Below are 25,120 nucleotides of genomic sequence, written 5' to 3' on the forward strand. Positions count from 1 at the left end.
CTCCATGAAGCTCTCCTGGAGGTACTCCGAAAGCCTTGCCAGAAGGTTTCTGGGCAGTGCATCCTTATTCCCTCCTCCATGGTAGGACACTTGACCACGCCATGCTTGCAGCAAGTAATCTGGTATCATTGCCTGACAAAGCCTGGCAGCGTATGGTCCCGGTGTTTGCTGGCATTCAAGCAACATCCGTTCTTTATCTTGTTGTGTAATCCTCAGGAGAGTGATATCACTCCTGGTAACCTGGTTGAAATACGGGAACTTAATTAAGGGGACAGAGGTGGCCGTTCCTACTGGGCTGTTTGCCTGTGGCGGAAAATAAATCCTTCCCTGCAGTTAGCCAAGCGCAGATGGGAAATTGGCCCTGAGTTTTTCGCGTTTGGCTAGCAGGGATCTTCCCTGTTACCAGCCACGCGGTGGGGGGAGGGTACCGTGATCATCCCAGAGAATTCATGGCGAGGGGGGGGGGGGGTCGGCGGCGGGGGGGGGGGGGGTAGTTTGGTGCCTGCAGGGATCTTCCCTGATACCAGCCACGCGGTGGGGGGAGGGGTACCGTGATCATCCCAGAGAATTCATGGCGGGGGGGGGGGGGGGTTAGTTTGTTTTCTGGTGCTGCTGAATGTTAACAGAAAAAACGCAGCACTCTACTTGCCTGAAGGGGCCCAGACAAGCCCCCCCCACTGCCCCCCCCCCCCCCAACTGGCTGAGATTGGCCAGGCTTCTGCAGCACTCTACAGGCTATGCTTGGTATGTGGGAAAGGAGGGGGCAGAAGCTGTAAAACAATGGCTTACCATGGCCGCATGCAAGCCGAATTCTGTTGCCCAGACCTGTGATCTCTAGCAGCAAAGCCACAGGCACTCAGCATTAAGAGGCAAAATGCGACCTTGCACAGAAATCACATGTGCTATGTAATGTGAACAGTGTTGGTCACCGTGAAAGAGTATAAGCATTGTTCTGCAAAATGTAGCTTTTAAAACAATTCTCTCTTTTTTCCCCTCCCTACAGCAGCTGCAAATTCCTCAAGCCTCCCTCCTCCATCCCGAAGGTTATCACAGATAAGGCGTCGTAAGAAGACGACGCGGGAGGACATGTTTTCTGAAATTATGCAATCCAGCAGGAGTGACAGAGCTCATCTGAATGAGTGGAAGGAAACAGTTTCAAAGTATAGGAAAGAAGTCAGTGAACGTGAGGAGAGGAGGGACCAACGTGAGGAGAGGAGGGACCAACGTGAGGAGAGATGGCGGCAGGAAGACCAGAGGATGAAGGATGCAACGCTGGGGCTGCTCCGGCGTCTGGTGGAGGTTCAGGAACGGCTGCTGGAAAACAGACTGCCGCTTCAGCCCCTGTTCCACCCTCCCCCCTCCCCATGTTCCGTATCCTCCTCACCCAGACGTGTAAGAACGCGGGGGGGGAGGCTCCGTACACCTTCCCATTCCACCCCAGTAGACAGCCCAAGCAAAAGGCTGTCATTTTTTTAACCTTTTCTTTGTGGCTTTTTCCTTCCCAGCAATCCTCCTCCCAAATACCACCCGGGTTCCCTCCCTCTTTTTCTAATCTATTAATAAAGAATAAATGATTTTTAAATGATAGTGACTTTATTTGGTTTGAAAGAAAGATGGGGGAAGGGGCAGAGTGGGTTCCTTACAGAAAATCAGTCAGTAAAGGGGGAGGGTTTTCATGAAGGAGAAACAAACAGATATTTCACACGGTAGCCTGGCCAGCCATGAAACTGGTTTTCAAAGCTTCTCTGATGCACAGCGCTTCATGGTGTGATCTTCTAATCGCCCTGGTGTCTGGCTGCGCGTAATCAGCAGCCAGGCGATTTGCCTCAGCCTCCCACCCCGCCATAAAGGTCTCCCCCTTACTTTCACAGAGATTGTGGAGCACACAGCAAGCAGAAATAACAATGGGGAGATTTCTTTGGCTGAGGTCAGAGCGAGTCAATAATGATCTCCAGCGACCTTTTAAACGGCCAAATGCACATTCTACCACCATTCTGCACTTGCTTAGCCTGTAGTTAAACAGTTCCTGACTCCTGTCCAGGCTGCCTGTGTATGGCTTCATAAGCCATGGCATTAAGGGGTAGGCTGGGTCCCCAAGAATAACTATGGGCATTTCAACATCCCCAACGGTTATTTTCTGGTCTGGAAAGTAAGTCCCTTGCTGCAGCCCTTTAAACAGAGTAGTGTTCCTGAAGACGCGAGCGTCATGAACCCTTCCCGCCCAGCCCGCGTTGATGTTGGTGAAACGTCCCTTGTGATCCACAAGTGCTTGCAGCACCATTGAAAAGTACCCCTTGCGGTTTATGTACTCGGTGGCTTGGTGCTCCGGTGCCAAGATAGGGATATGGGTTCCGTCTATTGCCCCACCACAGTTAGGGAATCCCATTGCAGCAAAACCATCCACTATAGCCTGCACATTTCCCAGAGTCACTAACTTTCGTAGCAGCACCTGAGTGATTGCTTTGGCTACTTGCATCACAGCAGCCCCCACAGTAGATTTGCCCACTCCAAATTGATTCCCGACTGACCGGTAGCTGTCTGGCGTTGCAAGCTTCCACAGGGCTATCGCCACGCGCTTCTCAACTGTGAGGGCTGCTCTCATCTTGGTATTCTGGCATTTCAGGGCAGGAGACAGCAAGTCACAAAGTTCCATGAAAGTGCCCTTACGCATGCGAAAGTTCCGCAGCCACTGGGAATCGTCCCAGACCTGCAACACTATGCGGTCCCACCAGTCTGTGCTTGTTTCCCTTGCCCAGAATCGGCGTTCCATGGATAGAATCTGCCCCATTAACAACATGATCTCCAAAGCACCGGGGCCTGTGGTTTCACTGAATTCTGTGTCCGTGTCCATGTCCTCATCATGCTTGTCGCTGCGCTGCCGCCGCCGCTGCCTCCTCGCCTCGTTTTTCTGGTCCTGGCTGAGCATAAACTCCACGAGAACGTGCGAGGTGTTTGCAATATTCATGAGTGCTGTCTTGACCTCAGCGGGCTCCATGCTTGCCGTGGTATGGAGTCTGCAGTGTTCACCCACCCAGGAAAAAAGGCGCGAAAATGGCTGTCTGCCGTCCGTTGCTTTCATGCAGGGAGGGAGGGAGTGAGGAAGTGAGGCTGTACCCAGAACCACCTGCGACGATGTTTTTTGTCCCATCAGGCACTGGGATCTTAACCCACAATCCCAATGGGCGCGGGAGACTGCGGGAACTATGGGATAGCTATGGAATTGCTACCCACAGTGCAACGGTGCAGAAATCGACGCTAGCCCCGGTACTTGGACGCACACCACCGAATTACTGTGCTAGTGTGGCCGCACTCATTTCGACTTTATACAACCTGTTTCTCAAATCCGAATTATATAAATTCGGATTAATCCCGTAGTGTAGACATACCCTTAGATGCTACTAAAAATTTAAAATCAGAGTAATCAATGATTTACAATGCAAACCGAAATTTGAAAAGTTCTTTTGAAACTGCAGACATTTTTTTTGCCTTCAGAATAAAGCAGGCAATGGTAAAGCCAAACCAATTTTCCAAGCCAACACTGTAGTGGAACTAGAAATACAGCTTTCTAATGGAATCTGGTTGTAACCTCAGCTACAGAGAGGCAACCTCCTATCTATAACAGCACCATAAATGTACAATAGGACTCTCCCCCAAAACAGCTCACAGTTTAAATGCACAGATACAATGCAGAAACAAGATCACCACTTGTGATTATAGCTGAAATTCTCAACCGAACAGGAGGATATTGTGTTTTTCTCAGAAAAGAAGCCTTGAGTATGTGCAGGCAATAGAGATAAAGGGAGTGCTTGGGAACTAAACTTAAGTGTCACACAGATAGAAATAATAGCAAAGATATTTCTGAACTGCTTTGAAAAAATAGAATATTACATGCTAAAGTGAATTTTATATATATATATATATATATATATATATATATATATATATATATATATATATATATATATATATATATATATATATATATATATATAAAAAAAATAATGGAACTGACCTCCCTCTACAGATATCTTAATTTTAATGTAATCACAGTCCATCTGCCTAATTCACCCACAATTTAATCATTTCCTTCATTTGACATCCCTAAGCAATTGTTTGTGCAACAGTAGTGGCTGCTACCTTCTTCCCCAAAGACATCTGCATTTCAATGGTAGAGTAACAGTCATGATCCCTTTATGTGTTTGCACTTACATTGGTTATATCACAGTAAAGCATTTAACTTTATAAGTCAAGTCCTTGTTCACTTCCCTGAACTTGTCAGGTATCTCCATTTGTTCTGCAACCGCTGATTTAAGGCTTATTTAAAAGTATCAATAAGAAAGGAGGATGTTCAAGTGTTAATAAAATAAAGGTTCCGCACATTCTGCTTTTTTTTTTTTTTTTTTTCCTCCTCCCTATAAATACATTCTGAGGAAAGAAGCCCACAATCTTTAAATCCTTTGTTTTTGGAACTGTATGCGTCCCCTTCTGTGCTTCTTTGTTGCTTTTTGGAGTAGATGGCAACTTAAGAAGCTCCTAAAATGGTATAATTTTAGAGAAATGTGTAGTCACACAAGGGTATCAAGCAAAAACCAAAGGAATCCACAGGCCTCCCGCAAAAAATAAAAAGCAGGATATGTGGCTGAGCACATGTGGCAAGTAATAAATATATTTTAGAGTAAGTGTTTAGCAGTTGCCTTTTAAAAACTTAAAATATTGAGGGACAAATACATCCACTATGCATGCTGCCTAGAAATAACCGATTACAGTGCCTATATTTAATGTTACACGGCTGTTATTCATGTCTTAAAAACACTGCTGAAATTTAGTATGCTTTTTTTCTTCCTCTAAGTTTCACCCAAATAAATTGAGCCATTTTCAAGTATAGAAGGAGTGGGGAGAAAGCATTTTTTTTTTTTTTTTTTTTTTTTTTTAAACGGACTAAAAAGCAGGAAGGGGATAGAAACTTAAGTTTGGCAGGAATACAGTCCTGAGGCCATAAATGTGCCTTTCATGTCCTGGTGAAAATTTGATATGGCCAAGTTAAAGAGTTTTAAGAAGTCCTATTTAACATATGTACATCAGATTATATTAGATGATAAAAACAAATGACGGTCCAATATACCAGTGTCAGCAAAAGAAAGTTCACACAAAATTGATGTCTGCACATTCAATGTAATCCTGAGACATGGACATGAAACTGCTTGGAATTTCATTTTTCATAGGTTGGGAGATTGTGGAATATAAATGACTATTTGTACAGAGAAATAGAAATGTATGGAATAAGGCAAGCCTCCTCACTTCATTGCTTGCACATTGTGTCATAACAGAACATATTCTGTTGCTGTCTATCAAACAGTTTAACACAACTATGTCAGGCACAAAGTCATCAATTTTATGTAATGAAACAGGGATCATGTGTTAAAAAAAGGATAACAATTAAAGACTGCTGTAATGCATAAGCACAGGCAGCCTTACTTTTTACTATTCCGCTGTACAACCTTAACTTTATTTAAAATATTTGTATAACTATAACTTGTATATTGCAGACACGTATATACAAAGTGTATCCCCAAGCTAGCATGATGCTTTGCAATCAAATAAGCAGGCAAGGTCCCTGCCTCAAGAAACTTATTTTAGGACCTGAGCCAGCTCCCATTTAAGTGACTATAATTTGTCCCCTTGCCTGAATGAGAGATGAAACAGGCCCTTACGGTCAAGTCCTGCAAAGACATACTCACAAGAAGTTTTACTGGCCTCTAAAAAGAAGTTATTGTATGGGTAAGAGCTGCAGAATTAAGCCCTAAATTTGAAAGGAAAGAAAGAGACAGACATGAAGAGAGGGACTTTTGGAGGGTGAGAAGAAGTCAAAAGTAAACAGGAAGGAAGTATTACTTCAGATACACATCTCACAATGGAAAGCAGAAGGTATAAAGAGTTTAGTGTATTTCTTGTCCAACACACAAAACCTCTACTGAAGAGAAATGTAAGTTACTTGTTTTAAGGCTTTGTAGTAGTGTTTTGAGGGATATATAAGAAGAGTAGTTGCCTGGCTCATAACTCTGGCAATCTGAAACCTCTTCAGTGTTAATAAGCAATGTCCAGTTCTAAAACAAATAAAGCGATTCCTTTACATGCAAAACACACTCACACACCCCAAAAATGCTACCATCTATTACAATACACAATGTAGCTGACAAAGAAAAACTGATCCTTCTTAGAACTATAAATGCAATGCAAATTTCATCATTTACATACACTTTCTATCTCAGAACACATCTTCAGAACTGAAGCATATATATGACCAATTAAGTTGCAAAAATTACACAGAAAAGCAACAAAATGGCACAATAGTGATTAGACCAGGGCTTCAAAAATGTATTAACACCTAGTAGCCAGATACCGATACAAAAGATATACCAGCAACATCTATGGGCAACACCCTGGTGAGAATCCCAGCTCCAGCTGCTGGAATTCCTACCAGGGTTCTAGCCTTGGATCCTGTTCAAGAGTTTCATCTTTCATATCAGTCTTTGACTATGAGGTGTCTGAGAAGTTTCACATCTCCTTGCTGCTACATTGGGGAAGGGGGGTACTTCCACTGCTCTATCCTTTTACCAACTGCCTGAGGCTAGTGCCATGCAGTAGTGTTCTTCCACAACTTTAGCAGTCTCAGTTAGTAAGATTTTAGTACTAGAGTGCCTGCCTACACTGCTGTTTAACTTTCCCAAGCAGTAGAAGAGTGGAACTGACAAGACTCAGGTCAGTTTCATTGTTATTTTAAAGCTTGGGGTATTGATGAAACTAATAAGAATCACATCAATATAACTTTCACCAATACTCACAGGCTCTTAAATGGCAATCAACCTGACCCTAGTCTGTCAATTCCACTCTACTACTGTTGCTGCTTGGGAAAGTGAAGAGCAGCAGCAATGAAACTACATGCAGACTTGGAAAGTCAGCAGTGCATACATTCACTGTTTGGAAGGTTCTCTGCAACCACATAGGCTAGAATTTTTTTTTTTTTTTAAAGTAAATTTATGTTCTGCCAGAACTGATAATCCCATCAACACAGTGTTTCTACAAGCATATGGATTTTTCAGGCCTTTACTGGAGGTTTTGGGTTACCTTGAGAGGGACAGATAGAGATAGATTGTTAATGATATATTAAGTTTGAAATTTTAGATGTTTATGAGCTCACAACAAGGTTACCTATTCTTAGGAACTCTTATATGACACAGCCTCACACCTCATAAAGGCTTGCCAGGACCAGCATATGAACCATTCTCAGGGACTTTACTATCAGGATCCTTCGTAACTATACAGAATATGGGTCCTGTATTATGGTCCCAATTTGGGGGGGTGCAACTGAAGGAAGCTATACTGAAAACCCAGAAACTGGTGTCTTATTTACTGACCAGGTATAGCACAGACAGCGGCAGCTTATGCTTCTCCACGCTTGCTTATTAAACTGCTTCATATTCTCCCCAGTGAGGTAAGAAAGTATTTCAAATGAACACAACTAGAAATCTAATCAATTTCATGAAGTGAGTTAAAGGTAGGGGCAGGTATTATACCTGTAACAAAGTCATTCTGCTACTTTCTTTGATTTTACTATCACATTTTCCTATTTTAAAAATGTTTCTTCTCCCCTCCCAGTGTAGTGCAGATTTCCCCATTATTCTGGGGGGTAATTGACTGACTAAGCAGAAGAAACAATGATATATAAAGTGTTTTTGAATATACAAAGGAAAATGAAAAATAGGTTCCCTCTAAACTCTTAGTTATAGTGGCTCTTTTGTGGGATTTTTTGTAAAAATAGCTTAATTTAACTTTTTAGTTAAATACCTTAATTAACTTTTTAGCTGGCAGTGTCCCCTTTCAATCTTGATGCCAACACATACTTTAGACATTGCTGAAATCCAGCAACAACTCTGAATAGTGTCCTTTTTGCAGCGATAGTGGTTTGTGACGTGAAAATGTTCACTAGGCAACCTATAATCACGAAGAGCACCAAAACCATCATCACGTCATAATGAGTGTCACTATAACGGGGCCAGATTTGAGTAAATGACTTTAAGGTAAAAGGGTTTGCTGTATCCCATTACTAGTCCCTGTCTTGAGCCACCTAATTCCACAAGTTCATAATTCCTTTCTCAAGCAGGGGTTCCTACCATGCTCACATTTGTGTACAAGCCTAATGAGAGAGAAGAGGAAGAACAAATTTCTTGCTATCGCACTGGTTGTTTCTACCAAGAAACAATTCTATTACCCAGATACATTGCCCTGTACAGCTAATAGGGAAGGAGAAGTTGGGGAGAGAAGAGAATTCCCATCAAATTATCCCTGTTCAAGGCTTATTCTTGGAGATTGGAGAAGGGGGCACTGTAGCAATATGTGTTTGTCTCCTGAGAGGAAGGCTACCCTGCCTAAACACCCATTTGTATTTTTTCTTGGGATGACATCCATTGGGTAGCCCCTACTTGTCTGTGTATTACTGCAGGAGATATGGCACAATCTGTGTTCTACTATCTAGCAAGGCCTTTTGTTATGGGGCTTCTGCTACTTTGTTTTAAATAAATAAATAAACCAAGACAATGAAATAACCAGCAGACTCTAAAAATAAGATTCTGCCACAAGCAAAATTTTTAGAAGACAGTAGAGAGTCTGGTGACACACACCACCCCTCATCCACTAGCATGGACTAATATCCCCAAAGCCGTTTCCTTTATTCCATAAGTGCTAGCCATATTTTAATTTTTAATTTTTTTTTTTTTAAACAAAGCAAATGCATCTTAGCTATAGCAGCATTATAAGACCCTATTCTGGTTTTGACAAAAAATGTTTACAGATTCTCAGATTTTCACCATCTGTCCAGAGTTTAGTTCTGACAAGCCAAGATTTTAGGAAGGTTTTTCCATTCAACCACCATTCAAAGCTAATCTTCTCATATATGGCAAGGTACTTGACAATCTTTTGTTTTTGAGGTATAGGAAAATATAAAAGCAAATCAGCTGCAAACACAGGAATAGGATTTCATTTGTGAAATAAGGTTCTCAGACTAAGTTAGCCAGAAACTTCCCTAAGGCTAATATCGTGTATTATCCTAGTCAGCTAGACTTGTTTCTCCCGCCCCCTCCATTTATAGTTAAAATTGAATATTAATCTTGATTCTTTAATACATATGTTAAAAGTATGTTTTTAACCACAACTATCCACAGGGAGAGTTCAGATCTCCAAGATAAATGAAGCTTGTAAAGACCATAACACTAAGCAACCAAACCTAATTTAATCAACACCAACGATTTATATATTCATGCAAGTTTGAAAGGAAAGCATGCTGAAACTTCTGCGTTCAAAAGTGAGAACTCTTAGAAACATGGTTTTCTATGGTCAGGTTTAATACAGACTGCTACGATGCTCCTGTTCTTATATTTAACTTCAAGGAAAGGTCACTTGTCAGAACAAGAGTTACTGTATATGATCTGTGTTGTGTGATGTTTCTGCTGTATCTATTGTAAGAATGTGCTGAGGCCAAACTTATACAGTATCACTTTTGCATGTAGACTGAAACATTGGAGACAACAGGGACAGCCAAACCGTTACAAGTGTTTCAAAATATGCAGTTCTTTTACACTACTTGGCTCTTGAAGTGATTCCTTACTAACTTTCCTGGGACTATCTCTCACAAATATTCCACTAATTTCTGTGCAATTAATGTCTTTTTACAGCATACACTGGATAAAACTTTGTATGGTATTGTTCAACTAGTCTCAGAGTTTTGGAAATACACCTCTATCCCAATATAACATGACCCGATATACACCGAATTTGGATATAACACAGTTAGTCTTTAAGGTGCCACCAGACTCCTTGTTGTTTTTGTAGATACAGACTAACACGGCTACCCCCTGATACTTAACACAGTAAAGCAGCGCTCAGGGGAGGGGGGCAGTGCTGCGCACTCTGGCGGATCAAAGCAAGTTCGATATAACGCGGTTTCACCTATAACGCAGTAAGATTTTTTGGCTCCCGAGGACAGCATTATATTGGGGTAGAGGTGTAACTGCCTAGCTTTCCATTGGAACAAGTGTGTCTCACAAATGAAACTACATATATACATATATAATCTGTTCTAAGTTAACACTGAAATTACAAAATATGCCTTGTCTACACAGGGAACACATTCGACTAGAAGCATTTGAAGTTTGGAACAGAAGCAAATCTTCATTGTAGAAAAGGCTTTAAAATATGTATCAACTGTTCAGCTAATTCTTAATATTCCAGTGATCTGCAACATTGCAAATAAAGTAATTAGAGAATTTTTGTATAACAGAAGAATTTACAGTGACTGCCCCAAAAATAAAGGGATTATAACATTACTGTGTTGGAAATGGCATGTAGCATCTAATAGCAGAATTTAACTGCAGAAAGGTTGGTTGTTAAAATAATCTCCTAGTGCTTTAAATTCATATGGCCAATTTAGGGCAAAATCCCAATACAAAACCATTGTTTTGAAGGGAACAGTAGAGAACAATCAAAAAAATTGTTATGAGACATTGTCAACCTCAAAGCTTCTCATGTCAAATCAATTGGCCTCACTGCTGTTAGGGGATTTAAAAAACACATCCATATTACAGGCTTGAATTCATGTTTCACAACAGCTTTCAGTGATGAATGAAATTCACATTCTAATAGATCAGATGATGTATTGACAAAGATATGAACCTTGCTACCTACTTAATGTACATCTTTGGATTAGGATCCACTTTTGTTACAGAAGTTTTAAAATGTAGAGGGGTACCACCTATGCAGATTATCCCCAAATCTCATCACCACTGTCACAACATCTAGGTAATGGTTAGATGGGGCAGGGGGGAGCACCCCATTGTGAAGTTTTTCCTGTGTTCAAAGGATGATTGAGATTTATAGTCAATTTCATAATATACAAATATTTTATTAAAAGTTGTATCCTTAAACACTAGCACACCCTGATTCACATATGTTTAAATTGATACCACCTAGAAGCTAGAGAGCCAGGATTCCCTAATCCTTCTATGTGTGGAAGTCTATGATTTTATTATTAGCATACCAGGAGGCAAACAAAGCAAAGTGGTTCCTGTCACCTCCGGAGGCCAGCATCATCGCTGCCAGTACACTGGTGGGCTACTTTGATGTGGCAGGATTCCACCAACCTTCGGCATGAACATTTAAGGGTGGCCTGTACATCGTTTGACAGGGTGTATAAGATGTTGGATGGGGAAAAAACCCTTATCGCAGGAAGGAGAGATCGGGGTTCACACACTCTTTAATGAGCTACGGGCTTCTGTCTGCCCCTGGGGCTGCAGTTACCCCAGCCGATGGGCATGCAGTGGACTGAGCCCACGCTCAGGGCCATGCAGCAGCACCAGGAGCACACACGGGAGGCCGCAAGTGGCGCATGCTGCTGGGCAGGGATAATACCCCGGTGGGGCCTCAAGAGGTTAATGAGGCTATTAGGAAGCGGGAGCGAGTCACCTCTTCAGCCCCACACAGCAGAGGCTGCCTTGGGGGCTCTGGCCCATGGGCTGCCGCCCTCTTCCCCCACCCCCTCCGGGCTTATACCGACCTGGAGACCGCCATAGCCAGAGGGAGCCTGGGCCCGGCTGGATGAGAGCAGCGGGGTGGCAGGTGGGGGCCGCCGTTGCTCTCCCAGGAAGGAGGATGTAGGGGCCTAGCCTAGGCCTCTCAGGCTCCACACTCCGACCTCGGCCCCAGCGGGTAAAGATAGGGAGCGGCTGAGCGCCTTGATGGCCGGCGGAGTCCCACTAGCCCCCGGGGATGGCGGCAGTACGGGTGGTAGCAATGGAGCGGCCTCAAAGCACCGGTTAAAGCTTCTATTCGCCCATCGCTGGGGAGAAGCCCAACGCCTGGTTTTATAGGAGCAGCCATCTTGTATTTATTCCCTTCCTCCATGATAGCCGCTTCCTCATTGGCAAAAGCGCCGAGCCGCAGCCAATGGGAACAGTGCTTCTAAGAGTGGAGAGGGAGGGAGCGTAGAGTTGGGGGATGGGGCTGAGCAGACTATCCTGGAACTTGCCGCGCCTGCCGGGGGGGCAGGGAGGGGGGTCAGGCCGTACCATTTACACAGCTGTAGAGGGAAGCCTCCTCAACGGATCGTACCCGCTGTCGGGGGGGGGGGGGGGAAGAGGAAATCCCCAAAATGTGTCAGGCAGTTTACATCTACCCCATAACTTCAACTGCAGCGTTCTCCGTGGGGCTAGAGGCGGGAGAGAGCACTCCCCCCCCCCTCGCCTGCAGTGGCATCAGCCTTCGTCCCCACAACTTCTGCTTGCAAACCGCTGCCTATAGCGCACGCGGAGCGGCAGGAGCGTGGTAGTTCCACCGGGACTACAGCTCCTAGCATGCACTGCGCCCGCCTGAGCTGGTGGGCTGCGTGCGCACGGCGCCGTCACGGCCCCCTGCTGAGGGAGAGTGGGTGCGTGGCGCCCCTGCTAGGCAGGAGTGTGTGGCCCGGGGTCTCTGGGGTGCGAGCGGGTTCGCTTCTGCCTGCCTGCCCGCCCGCCCTGTAAGGGCGGTTGCTGAGCTAGTGGGCCCTAGCGCTGGGGCATATTTCAGCAACCGCCTCCCACTCGTGTCCTGGCACGAGGACCCCTCCTGTCACTAGCACACTACCTACTGCCCGCCCTTCAGTGGCTGAGTGGGGTCAAGGGAGGTAAAACCTTCCCACCTTCGACATTTAGAGGGTGACTCCAGGAAAATCAAACAGTTTATAGAAATACATCCAGCTAGTAGTAAGACACTGATGTACACTCATCCCACCTCCCACATACAGGTGGGTATTACACTGAAAAATAGAGGCTGGGATACAATAACAAGACCCGGTGGATTTACTTACAATTATTTATTAACCTGCAATAGTTCCCAAAATAGCCAGGCCGCGACTGAGTTTCCATATCTGTAGAGGAATTACCTTCTAAATGCCAGAGATGAAATCAGAGCTGTATTTGATATTCAGCTGAACTAAATTGCATTTTTCTTCTGTGTAACACAGCCTCACACTCTTTCCCCCTTCCCCCCCCCCCAACTTTCTTTTAGCAAATTAAGTAAGGTGTGAAGCAGAACCAGTTTTAAAGGCTACTATGACTCCACCCAACAATCTGTTCCACCAATCATATCTCTTTTTTTTTGCCTGTTATAATTTATTTGTCTTAATATCTGTGGTAGATTACTAAACCTTTCCTCAGGTGCCCACTATCAGCCTCACATAAGGTTTGCTAATTTCCAAGATCACCACCCACAACCTCTTTTCTAAAGAGAGATACAACATTTACTACCTTCAATCCTTTGGTATAGGATATGATTTAAATTAATAGAGTGCATATTCTTCTAGCAGCTCAGTCACTTTGGCCCAGGTCCTCAAAGGTATTTAAGCACCTAACTACAATTGAACTCAATGGGAATTAGGCACATGAATAGCATTGTGGATCATCTGGGCCTTTATTCCTGGATTCCATCAGGACAAGACTGTCAGAATACCATCCAGTCCTGGTGACTTTGTGCTCTCAATTTATCAGTTGTTCTGGCACCTTCTCTATTGATATCACAATTTCTGCTGATACTTTATTAACTGAAAAGACTTGGTCTGAGATAGGTATCTGCAGTGTAGACTGATACAAATAAATCATGTAGCATTTCTGCCATGTCCTGATCCTCCTTAATTGCTCCCTTTACTCTCTTATAGTCCAGCAGGCCAACCCATTTTCTCACAGGCTTTCTATTCTGACATACATAAAGAAATCTTGTTATTCATGTTTATTGTCAGATTGTAAGTTCTTCAATTACCACATAGCATTCCTAATTTTTATTTTATATTTTATTTGCTGTAGGTTATGCTCCCATCTATTACTTCACTAAAGATGGATTTCCATTTTCTGAAGAATATCTGTTTAGTTTAACCTCTAGTTATGGCTATTTAACCAAATGTTTTTCTAGTCTTTTTGCTTTTTGTTTAGAGGTACATTTATCTTCTATCACTCAGCTGGGCTACATGCTGAATCTATAGCCAAGACTACACCAAAAAGTTAAGATGACCCAGCTGTGTTGCTCAGGGGGTGTGAAAGCTGACCTAACCTCCAGTTTAGGTAGTGCTAGGTTGATGGAAGAATTCTGTCGACCTAGCTAGTCCCTCTCAGGGAGATGGAATAACTACAACAACAGGAGAACCCTGGTACTGCTGTAGCATTGTAAGTGTACACATAGCCTAAGAATTTTAATTGCCTCATTTTTTACTTAAGGGACTTTTTGAATAGTTTCATAATTTTTTTGAAATGCCCTTTTAAAAAGTACAGTGTCAAAGTGCTAGTTTCTGGTGCATTCCATCCCTTGAGGATATGGAACTCATATTGTGGTCACTGTCATTTAGTAGCTTATCTATGGTTACTTCTAGAACAGACTTCAATGTGTCTTCTCAGTTACATAGAGGAGTATCTGAGTGGGAGTTAGAGGTGTCACTATATCCAAATATTAAGCCTGGAGTTGAATAACTGAGTGTCTAATGGGCAACCTCTTACAGGGTTAGTGTGATATGGCTTTTGAGTCATTTGTTATTAAAATTCAAGTAAATTGCACATTTTTGTAATATAAAATGGTTACAAATTCATTTCTACAAAATAAATATGTTCTAAACTATTTTCTAACAGTACAGAACAATTTGCAGGCATAGGAATTTATAGTGGAGATTTGTTTTTCCAATATTTTTCTCTACAAATAATAGGTCTCTTTTTATAATTCAAGAGATTCTGTAGGCTGAGCTCATTGCACACACTGGGGATTCCTTGCATCACCCTATGCCCCTCCCACCCCACAAAAGCTCCGAGTGGGCCACCTTCCCATCCACCTCTATTTCAGGAACTCCTTGCAATCTCCTTTACCCCCCTCCCTCATGCCAAGGGCTCTGTGTGTGTCCCATTTCCCCCTCTGGCTCATACCAGGGACTCTGTTTCCCTACTTCCCCCATAGCCTGGTCCCCCCTTCATTCTCCCCTCCTTGCTAGGGACTGCATGCACCCAGTTCCCCTTGTGAGGAACTGTACGTTCCCCACAAGAGGCTCCAGCAATAGAACCCCATTCCTTTCCTCTGCTCCATGCCAGGGCTCTGTGTATCCCCACCATTCCTCCCTCCCCCATACCAGGCTCCCTCCATTCTCCACCCCTGTGTGCCATCCCACCTACCTTTCTCCCTTCAGTCTTATTTATTTTTTTCTGTCTGAGAGATAAGTTATGTAAACTGTATTGGGACCATTGGCAGAGCTGAGATGGGTGATATTGTTATGCTGGAAGATGTTAATGGCTGCCATCAATAGTTTCTTTGATCGAGAGTCAATTATGGAGCAGGTTGAAGCTGCTAGGTCTGCTAACCAGACGCAAGGAGCTCCATGTGTCCCCCATTTTCCCCTTCTGGTTTTTCAATTTTCACCCAAACCCCAAGCTTGTTAGGATTCTGCCTGGAACATTCCCTGAAATGTTGGAATTGATCACATGTAGCATTCAAAAGTTATAATATTACATCCAAACAGACAGAGAATTGCCATCAAATTGAGTATAGGACCTTGTTTCACTCAGCCAATAATTTACATTCCCTATAAACATTAACAGATGAATTAATCTTAGATTAGTTAATTCACTATCATTATATATATATATTTTTTCCAAAGCTAATACTTAAAAAGTATGTGAAAGGGGATCATTACCTATTTCATTTACAAATCGTAGAAAAGTAGGGCTGGAAGGGACCTAGAGAGCTCATCGAGTCTAGCCTCCTGCACATATCTAGACCATCCCTGACAGGTGTTTCTCTAACCTGTTATTAAAAAGCTCCAATGATATGGATCAATTTATTATCAATACCAATATATTAATGTTAGTATTAACATACTTAATAATAATTTATATTTTCCTCTTGCTTTTCCACACTGATGTTGGGCAACTTATTTGAAATAATTCAAATGAATATAGAGATACTAACTAGAAATAACTTTAAAAATTATATGGATGCCTCTGAGAGAATATTGTCTTATCAGCCAGAAACACAACATCATATTTTGTAAGTGTGATCATCATGTCTTCTTCTGTAACACATACAACACAGTTAATTCTAGACAGATCAAGCTGTGATATGTTTTGCCATATGTATCTTGATTTATCTGATTTGAGACTAATAACAAGAACCAAGATTTTCTTGTGATTATTTTGTTCCCTGATACCAGTTATATCTCTTAAAATATTAAAAAACAACAATGACAACTCCCAACTATGTAATCTATGCCTAGTGAGTGGAGTCTGTCCAGACTGGCACATGATAATGTGGCAGAGAAAGTGAAAAAACTGGGGGTGAAATCCTGACCCTACTGAAGTCAGTGGCAAAACTTCTATTGACTATGGTAGGTCCATACTTTCACCCCTAATCCTGATGTCTATACCCAAGTGAAACACCCATTGAAATCACTGGGAGCATGACCACATATATGAGTACAGGATTGACCTCAACCCAGAAGTGCTGAAACTTCATGTTGTGTCCCAAGGTATTAGGGATTCTTAAATCAAAACACAGACTTCATAGTGAGATAAACTGAGGCTATATCTACACTACAGCAGCGACAGTGGCGCAGCTGCACCAATTCAGCTGTGCTGCTATATCACTTCTGGTGAAGATGCTCTAATACCTCCTGCCTCCTCTAGTGGCGGTAGCTATGTCAGCGGGAGAAGCTCTCCCATTGACAGCGCTGTCCACATCAGCGCTTAGGTCGATATAATTTACGTTGCTCAGGGGTATGGATTATTCACATAAATTGTACTGAAGTAATTTGTAGTGTAGACATAGCCTAATCTGCAGTGCACAGGAATTCACTAGAACTGATTGAAACTTTGAACAAAGAGGTATTTTTATTGAAAATTTATCTTTTTTTCAAAATTGGAAATTGTCTTGAAAAACATTTTGGTTTTTTTTGTATTTTTTTAAACTAACCTGGAAAATGAAAGTTGATTTTTTGCTTTATAATTCCCACCTCCCTCTTTTCAGTTGGAACAGGAAAGGGGAAGGAAAAGACAACAAAAAACTGAAACATGAAACATTTCAAAATAAACATTTTTTACTTTTGAAAAATGTTGGTACACATTTTCACAAAAAAAATTTGAGTAATGAAAAAAATCATTCTTGTTTTAAACTTGCAAAAAGAAAATTACTTCACAACATTTCTCACTTTTGACCAGTTGTGGTATTCACACAGCACTAATTTCAGTGGGCTTTGGATCAGGCCCATAAATCCTAAAATCTGGTCCGAACATGCATTAGGTTCAAGGTAAATTATGAGGTGGATTCTCTGGAGTCCTGTTTGGTTTTTGAAATTTGGATCAAGAATCTGGAGGGAATATCTTCAGGATATTGCACTACATGTAGACTAAATTTAAAGATTAAACGGAGGCTATTCTTATTTTTAATCTCCACATGACTTTGTTGTTGTTGGAGGGGTAGAAGTCAGAATTGCTCCTGTATTCTTTTGATAACCATTGTTTGCATCAATATGGTATTTAAATACAAAGCCACAGTCAGGGATTTATGAGGCCCATGACATATTATATTGAGTCTCTGCCTCCAGCCTGTAACCTCTTCTCTCCTTCTACTGTCTTACACATTAACACTCCTTACACACACACACAGCTTTTTCACGCTCTTTGTCTCCTTTCACACATTCTCTCTTTCTACTTTAATTCCCCCCCTCCCTTTTTCTTTATCACTTTCTGTTCATGTTACTTCCTTCCCTTTGTCCCTCCATTTCTGTTTCTCACTTCAGAAGAAAGGGGAAGAGCAAATGTTAAGAACATAAGAACGGCCATACTGGGTCAGACCAAAGGTCCATCTAGCTCAGTATCCTGTCTTCTGACAGTGGCCAGTGCCAGGTGCCCTAGAGGGAATGAACGGAACAGGGAATCATCAAGTGATCCATTCCCTGTCACCCATTCCCAGCTTCTGGAAAACAGGCTAGGGACATTAGCCCATCCTGGCTAATAGCCATTTTTTGAACCCCATTATAGTCTTGGCCTTCACAACATCCTCTGGCAAAGAGGTCCACAGGTTGACTCTGCCTTTGTGTGAAGAAATACTTCCTTTTGTTTATTTTAAACCTGCTGCCTATTAATTTCATTTGACCCCTAGTTCTTGTATTATGAGGAGTAAATAACACTTCCTTATTTACTTTCTCCGCAACAGTCATGATTTTGTAGACCTCTATCATAGCCCCCCTTGGTTGTCTCTTTTCCAATCTGAAAAGTACCTACGTGTATCATAACCAACAGCTCCTCCCCAGCACTACACATAAGTCTCTCTAGATATCTCGAGAGATCTGCAACCTTCGCACCAGGTAGGCACGTCACCATGCGGTTCTCCCAGTCATCGCAAATCTAGCTATTTATGTTTCTAATTCATAGATTCATAGATTCATAGATTATAGGACTGGAAGGGACCTCGAGAGGTCATCGAGTCCAGTCCCCTGCCCGCATGGCAGGACCAAATACTGTCTAGACCATCCCTGATAGACATTTATCTAACCTACTCTTAAATATCTCCAGAGACGGAGATTCCACAACCTCCCTAGGCAATTTGTTCCAGTGTTTAACCACCCTGACAGTTAGGAACTTTTTCCTAATGTCCAACCTAGACCTCCCTTGCTGCAGTTTAAACCCATTGTTTCTGGTTCTATCCTTAGAGGCTAAGGTGAACAAGTTCTCTCCCTCCTCCTTATGACACCCTTTTAGATACCTGAAAACTGCTATCATGTCCCTTCTCAGTCTTCTCTTTTCCAAACTAAACAAACCCAGTTCTTTCAGCCTTCCTTCATAGGTCATGTTCTCAAGACCTTTAATCATTCTTGTTGCTCTTCTTTGGACCCTTTCCAATTTCTCCACATCTTTTTTAAAATGCGGTGCCCAGAACTGGACACAATACTCCAGCTGAGGCCTAACCAGAGCAGAGTAGAGCGGAAGAATGACTTCTCGTGTCTTGCTCACAACACACCTGTTAATGCATCCCAGAATCATGTTTGCTTTTTTTGCAACAGCATCACACTGTTGACTCATATTTAGCTTGTGGTCCACTATAACCCCTAGATCCCTTTCTGCCGTACTCCTTCCTAGACAGTCTTTTCCCATTCTGTATGTGTGAAATTGATTTTTCCTTCCTAAGTGGAGCACTTTGCATTTGTCTTTGTTAAACTTCATCCTGTTTACCTCAGCCCATTTCTCCAATTTGTCCAGATCATTTTGAATTATGACCCTGTCCTCCAAAGTAGTTGCAATCCCTCCCAGTTTGGTATCATCCGCAAACTTAATAAGCGTACTTTCTATGCCAATATCTAAGTCGTTGATGAAGATATTGAACAGAGCCGGTCCCAAAACAGACCCCTGCGGAACCCCACTCGTTACGCCTTTCCAGCAGGATTGGGAACCATTAATAACAACTCTCTGAGTACGGTTATCCAGCCAGTTATGCACCCACCTTATAGTAGCCCCATCTAATTTGTATTTGCCTAGTTTATCGATAAGAATATCATGCGAGACCGTATCAAATGCCTTACTAAAGTCTAGGTATACCACATCCACCGCTTCACCCTTATCCACAAGGCTCGTTATCCTATCAAAGAAAGCTATCAGATTGGTTTGACATGATTTGTTCTTCACAAATCCATGCTGGCTGTTCCCTATCACCTTACCACCTTCCAAGTGTTTGCAGATGATTTCCTTAATTACTTGCTCCATTATCTTCCCTGGCACAGAAGTTAAACTAACTGGTCTGTAGTTACCTGGGTTAGTTTAATGATGGATCACTCCTCTGTTCACTTAGAAGCAGGCTCTTTAAAGCCCTGGTCTTCCTGAGTAGCCCCACCCTTTGGTTAAGGGTTGATGGGTGCTAAAGAACTTAGGGATCAAAGCCTGGTTAAGAAGCTCTCAGCCTTGCCTACCAGGCCACTAGGCTCAGCACAGGGTCCCCCAAACAAACAGACCAGCCGGTATATTTCAGTCAAGCAGCAAGCACACCACACACAATAAACTTACACCAAGGGTCATGTAATCGCTCCTCCTTCACCTGAAGAACTCCCTTGCAAAACTTGGAGCTTGTATCAAGGTGTCCTTCTCCCAAGGTTCTCTTTGTGTCTTGTGGGTCTTCTCTAACAGTCCAGAGGAAGGAGAGGTGGCCTGTAGGTTTGCCTCAGGCTGCCTTGTGCCAGGGTGTCCATGTATTAGCCCTCAGAGCAAGTAGCAGTCTATTTGGACAGGAACCTCTGAGAAGAGGCACACAGTGGGGGCTGGTGCTGCATACAAGAGCTTGTCTGTTAGCCACTGCCTCTGTCTGTATGTACTGCAGGCATCTTAAACAAACTGCTGTTCACTCTGGTGAGAAGTGGTAGGTCCCCCTGATGAACCCAGGCCTGGGACAACATTCCTAGCTGCCCCTATCCCCTTTCCCAGTGATAAAATGACCAATAAAAAATAAAGTCTTAATTTTTAGAAGTGGCTAGTGATTTTTGGTGCTTCAATTTTTTCTTGTCCAACTTGAGACATCTTAAAGGGGCCTGATTTTTCAGAGGCTGGGTGTTCAGCACTTCTGAAAATCAGGCCCCTTTGGGGTGCCTCAAATCACTAATTAGTTTTGAAAATGTATGTTGAATCTTCAATTTGCTAGTAAATTTGTTCTAGTTGCTAATAGGGACAAAAAGGATCCTAATTGGGACTGGGGCTTTTGGGTACAAATCATAAAAAATAATAGAAAGGAAAAGTGCTATGTAACTGCACAGTTTAATAGTTACTGTATTATTTTGGTTGCAAATAAGTTGCCTTAAATAAGAACAGTAAACAGGTCTGCGACTCGTGAAGTTGTAATTCATTTGTATTTTCCTATGAATGTTACATAACTTCTAAAGCAATTAATTGGGCAGGGGGAGAATCTGGTGGTTTTTAATAGAAGTTCAGTTAAAATTATATCGTGTACTCTTGGGAAGATGTATGATCTAGTGGTTGCAGCTGGGACCTGGGAGTCAGGAACGCTGTCACTAATTTGCTGTGAGATCTTGAGGAAATACATTTAATTTCTCATTCTCTATTTGCAAAATGGGTATAAATATTACTTTTCTACCTCCCAGAGATGCTGCAAGGCTTAATTAAATAATGTTAGTAAAGCAGTGTGAGGCCTGTGACGCTGTATGGAATCTGGGGGATGCTTTAGGATATTATGAATACCAATATTGTAAAATGGCAATGAGTTATGCCAGATATGCCATGTAAGGTATCTGCAAAAATGTTATAATTTTCCAGGTATGATAATCTCGTTTAAGTGTTTGTATCACCTTTTTACTACAGTAATTCCTCGCTTAATATTGTAGCTATGTTCCTGAAAAATGCTACTTTAAGCAAAACAATGTTGAGCAAATCCAATTTCCCACAAGAATTAATGTAAATAGGGGGAGTTGGTGGAGCCAGAGGGTGGGATATTTCCCAGGGAATGTCTTACTGCTAAATGATGAACTAGCACTTGGCTGAGCCCTCAAGGGTTAACACATTGTTGTTAATGTAGCCTCACACTCTATAAGGTAGCACGAATGGAGGGAGGAGACGCAGCATGGCAGAGCGAGACAGAGACACACACCCGGTGCATGAGAGAGAGACATGGGCATTGCCCTTTTAAGTACACTGATCCCACTCTAAGTACATTGCCTTTTTAAGTAGATCAGCAAGTTGAGACAGCAGCTGCTGCCAGCAAGCTCCCTCCATCCTGAGCCTTGTCTTGTCCCCCGCCACCCCCTGCTCTGTGGAGATGGGGTACAGGAGTTGGGGGGGCAGGAGCGGGGGGAGGGGGACACCCTGACATTAGCACCCCTTTTCCCCGCCCCCCCTCTGCACAGCAAGCAGGAGGCTCCAGGGAGCAACTCCAAGGCAGAGGGCAGGAGCAGCACAAGGCAGTGGGGGGAGGGACAGCTGAACTGCCCGGCAGTTGATAGCCTGCTGGGAGGCTGCCGCACAGGGAACTTAGGGGAGCTGATGGGGGGGCTGCCAGTCCACCCTGGTTCCAAGCCCCCACCAGCTAGCTCCAATGGCCTGCTCTTTCTGCAAGCAGTGGACAAAGCAGGTGGCTGCCAAACAATTTTATAAGGGAGCAATGCGCAACTTTAAAGGAGCACGTTCTCTAATTGATCAGCAACTAAACAATGTTAACTGGGACGACATTAAGTGAGGAGTAACTGAATAAGTTATGTATGGTATGTCTGTAGTTCCAAACTTGTGCTGTGCATCTGGGTGACGCCTCCAGACAGATTGGTATTAGCACTGCCTAGCCTGCTTGACGGCCCATCCAGGGACATCAGCTATACAATTGACCCACTGAGAGAAGGCCAGGGATACCCTTATGATTCATCAAGGCGGAAGTTTCTATTTAATTTCAGAATATTAAAAATGATGCAGAAGAAGTTTATCATAAACTAATCAAAATCTTTGTCATGTTTCTATCATGCAGAAAGGGTCAATAAGATGTTTTTATCAAACTTCACCATGAGAGTAATGGTGACGTATTGAATACACATGAGGAAAAAGAGAACATTCAATATTTTAAAAAATGAACTGAGTCATGAATTAAGTCTCTTTTCTCTTGTGTTAGGTGAAAACAATCCATTCTTACAATAGCAATGCAGGCTATAGCTGTAATCTGTTTTGTAGGATATCCAGCAGGCCTAACATTACAAGGCTACAAAGCAATTTGTGGAAAGCATTTGTTATTAGGAAGTTACATTGTATACTACCAGTGTGATTGTTGAGCAATTATCAAAAATAAATAATCACAATTTAACAGGTTTCCTTTGGAGTAAGACATTTAGGTAGTTTTAAAAAAATCCTTTAAACAAATTTAAATTTTATTTTTACTTAGAGACATTATCTTTCCAGTTAAAAGGGGGTCTTACAGCCAACAGATTGCCCTTGAGTAGAGGAAACCCCAGTTGGTGCAGACCCATCCCTCCTGCACCCGGTGTAGGGAGACTTGCCAGGAGGAATGTCAGCACAATACAAGAGAATTGTGTATGTATGCTCAAAAATATGCACTGGAACAGCCCAGTTGAAGATCAAAGGTCGCAAAGATAGCCAAAAGGAACCTTTGTTTCCCTCCCCTTCCTATCTTGTGCTGAGCACAGTTCAGCCAGTCTGGAGAATCTGGCCCATAGTTAAATATCCAAGGAGAAAACCTGGCCCCACTGAATCAATAGCAAAATTCCTATTGACTTAAATGAGGACAAGATTTCTAGAGCCCTGAATGGATATAAAATTTGGCTCCACATCCATCTGCGATCCACAAAAATCATCTGTGGATATAAAGTAGATCTCCATGGATTTGCAGGGATCTAAAGATTTCACCCTGTTTTGTCCCTTTTGCAAATATTTGCTGCATTTAAATTACTCATAATATTGTTTTTTCACAGCTCCAGCAATTTGTCAGTGTTTGCAACAGCACTGTGAATGACAACAAAGTCAAGCCAGAAAAGTTTGAAGTCATACTTTTATGTGACATATTATACCCCATTAGCAACCTCCAGGATGTCTGCATCACTACATCGTTCCAGGAAATTTCATACTCAGCATACTCAGATTTCAAACCAGTGGTTTTCCCCAAGATGTGTTGCAGTATAATGCAGATATTTCTAGTAGTGTTGAGAATTTGCATGAAATAGGCCAGGACCATGTAACATTTTCAAAAGTTATGGAGGAAATAGGAGAGAACCTGACATTTATTTTGACAGATGCATTGATCTACAGTATGAAGATAAGTATTTTAATTAATTTGATTTCATATGCTACCATCTGGCTAACTTAGAATACTACAGATGCTAATGTGCAGTGATGATTCAGCTGCAGAAACATTTCAAGACAAGTCAATAACTGTTTTAATGAATTGTGTGGGCTTAAGTTTGCATAATTCTATTCTGAATAGGAAATTTTTTAAAGAAACTAAATTCTGGGGAAAAAAATATGAGAACACCCAAGCACATTTCAAAGCCAGTGTGTGGTAAATGCCTTATCTAGTAATTTTGCTTCAACCATAACTGCAAAAGCAAAATATGTTTTGTCAAATTGAAAACAACTGGCTCTTGGAAAACTGTACCTAGAGGACAGTATTGATCTCTAGAGTACTCTACCTTTGAATCTGGGCATAGGGGCTGTATTTCCCTATTCAAATTATGATCTTATTTTGTATCTAATGGTGTACTCCAAAGCACTTCCTCCTCTATGTCCCACAATGTTGCTCTTTACTCCTTTTTTACATATAGCAAGTATCTAAACATTGCAATAACAAAGCTAAGACATTTATATTTGCAATACTAATGCTAGGGCCAGCTCTAGGTTTTTTGCAGCCCCAAGCGAAAAACTTTTTGGTGCCCCCCCACTTTTTTTTGGCTTTTACACATGTTTTTGTTTTGTTTTGACTTATTAAAATAAAAAATAAAATGAAAACAGAGAGTTTGTAGTTAGTGAAATAAAACAATTTCCTTCTAGTGTACTCATTTAATTTTAACAAAATCACAATTAGAAACAATTTGGGTTCAACTATACACTTTACTGAAAAACGTTAGTGTCTTCCATTGCCCCCAGTTTCTCATAAATTAAAAGAATTTATATGAACTGAATTTTTCTGGTTTTTATACTTGCGTGGTCTTTTAATAATTCAGTGAAATCTAAATTTTTTTGCAATGGTACTTTCAATTGAAATTAATGCGAGTCCTGACAAACGATTTTGAGACATGGTGCACCTCAAATAATTTTTTAGTCATTTCAGTTTTGAGAAATTGCACTCACCAGAAGCCACTGATACTGGTAATGTCGACTTTTTAAAAAGTTTTTCTAATTCTTTTTGTCGTTTCTCTCTTTGTTGCCGGTAGGCAGCACCGGAAAGTCGTTTTTGTTTTTGTCCCGGCATTTTAGTGCTATAACCACTCGCACCGACGCGACACGGAAATTGGCGTGAATGGTGCCGATAGGGCAGCACAATACACACAAGTAATTGTGATTCCTGATTTAATTAATCAATAACC

General features: G+C 42.1%; 1 protein-coding gene across 2 annotated transcripts in view; it reads right to left on the minus strand.

Moving 5' to 3' along the window:
- BTAF1 (B-TFIID TATA-box binding protein associated factor 1) overlaps positions 1–11,903 on the minus strand; it is a 110,813-nt gene extending 98,910 nt beyond the window's left edge. For both annotated transcript variants that reach the window (XM_054034838.1, XM_054034837.1), the window contains exon 1: positions 11,606–11,903. In XM_054034838.1, the coding sequence (XP_053890813.1) occupies positions 11,606–11,619 (14 nt within the window). In that variant the 5' untranslated portion in view covers positions 11,620–11,903. The remainder of the gene's footprint in view (positions 1–11,605) is intronic.
- Between the last annotated feature and the right edge of the window lie 13,217 nt (positions 11,904–25,120).

The sequence above is a fragment of the Malaclemys terrapin genome, chromosome 7 (genome assembly GCF_027887155.1).
Source record: "Malaclemys terrapin pileata isolate rMalTer1 chromosome 7, rMalTer1.hap1, whole genome shotgun sequence".
NCBI lineage: Eukaryota > Metazoa > Chordata > Testudines > Emydidae > Malaclemys > Malaclemys terrapin.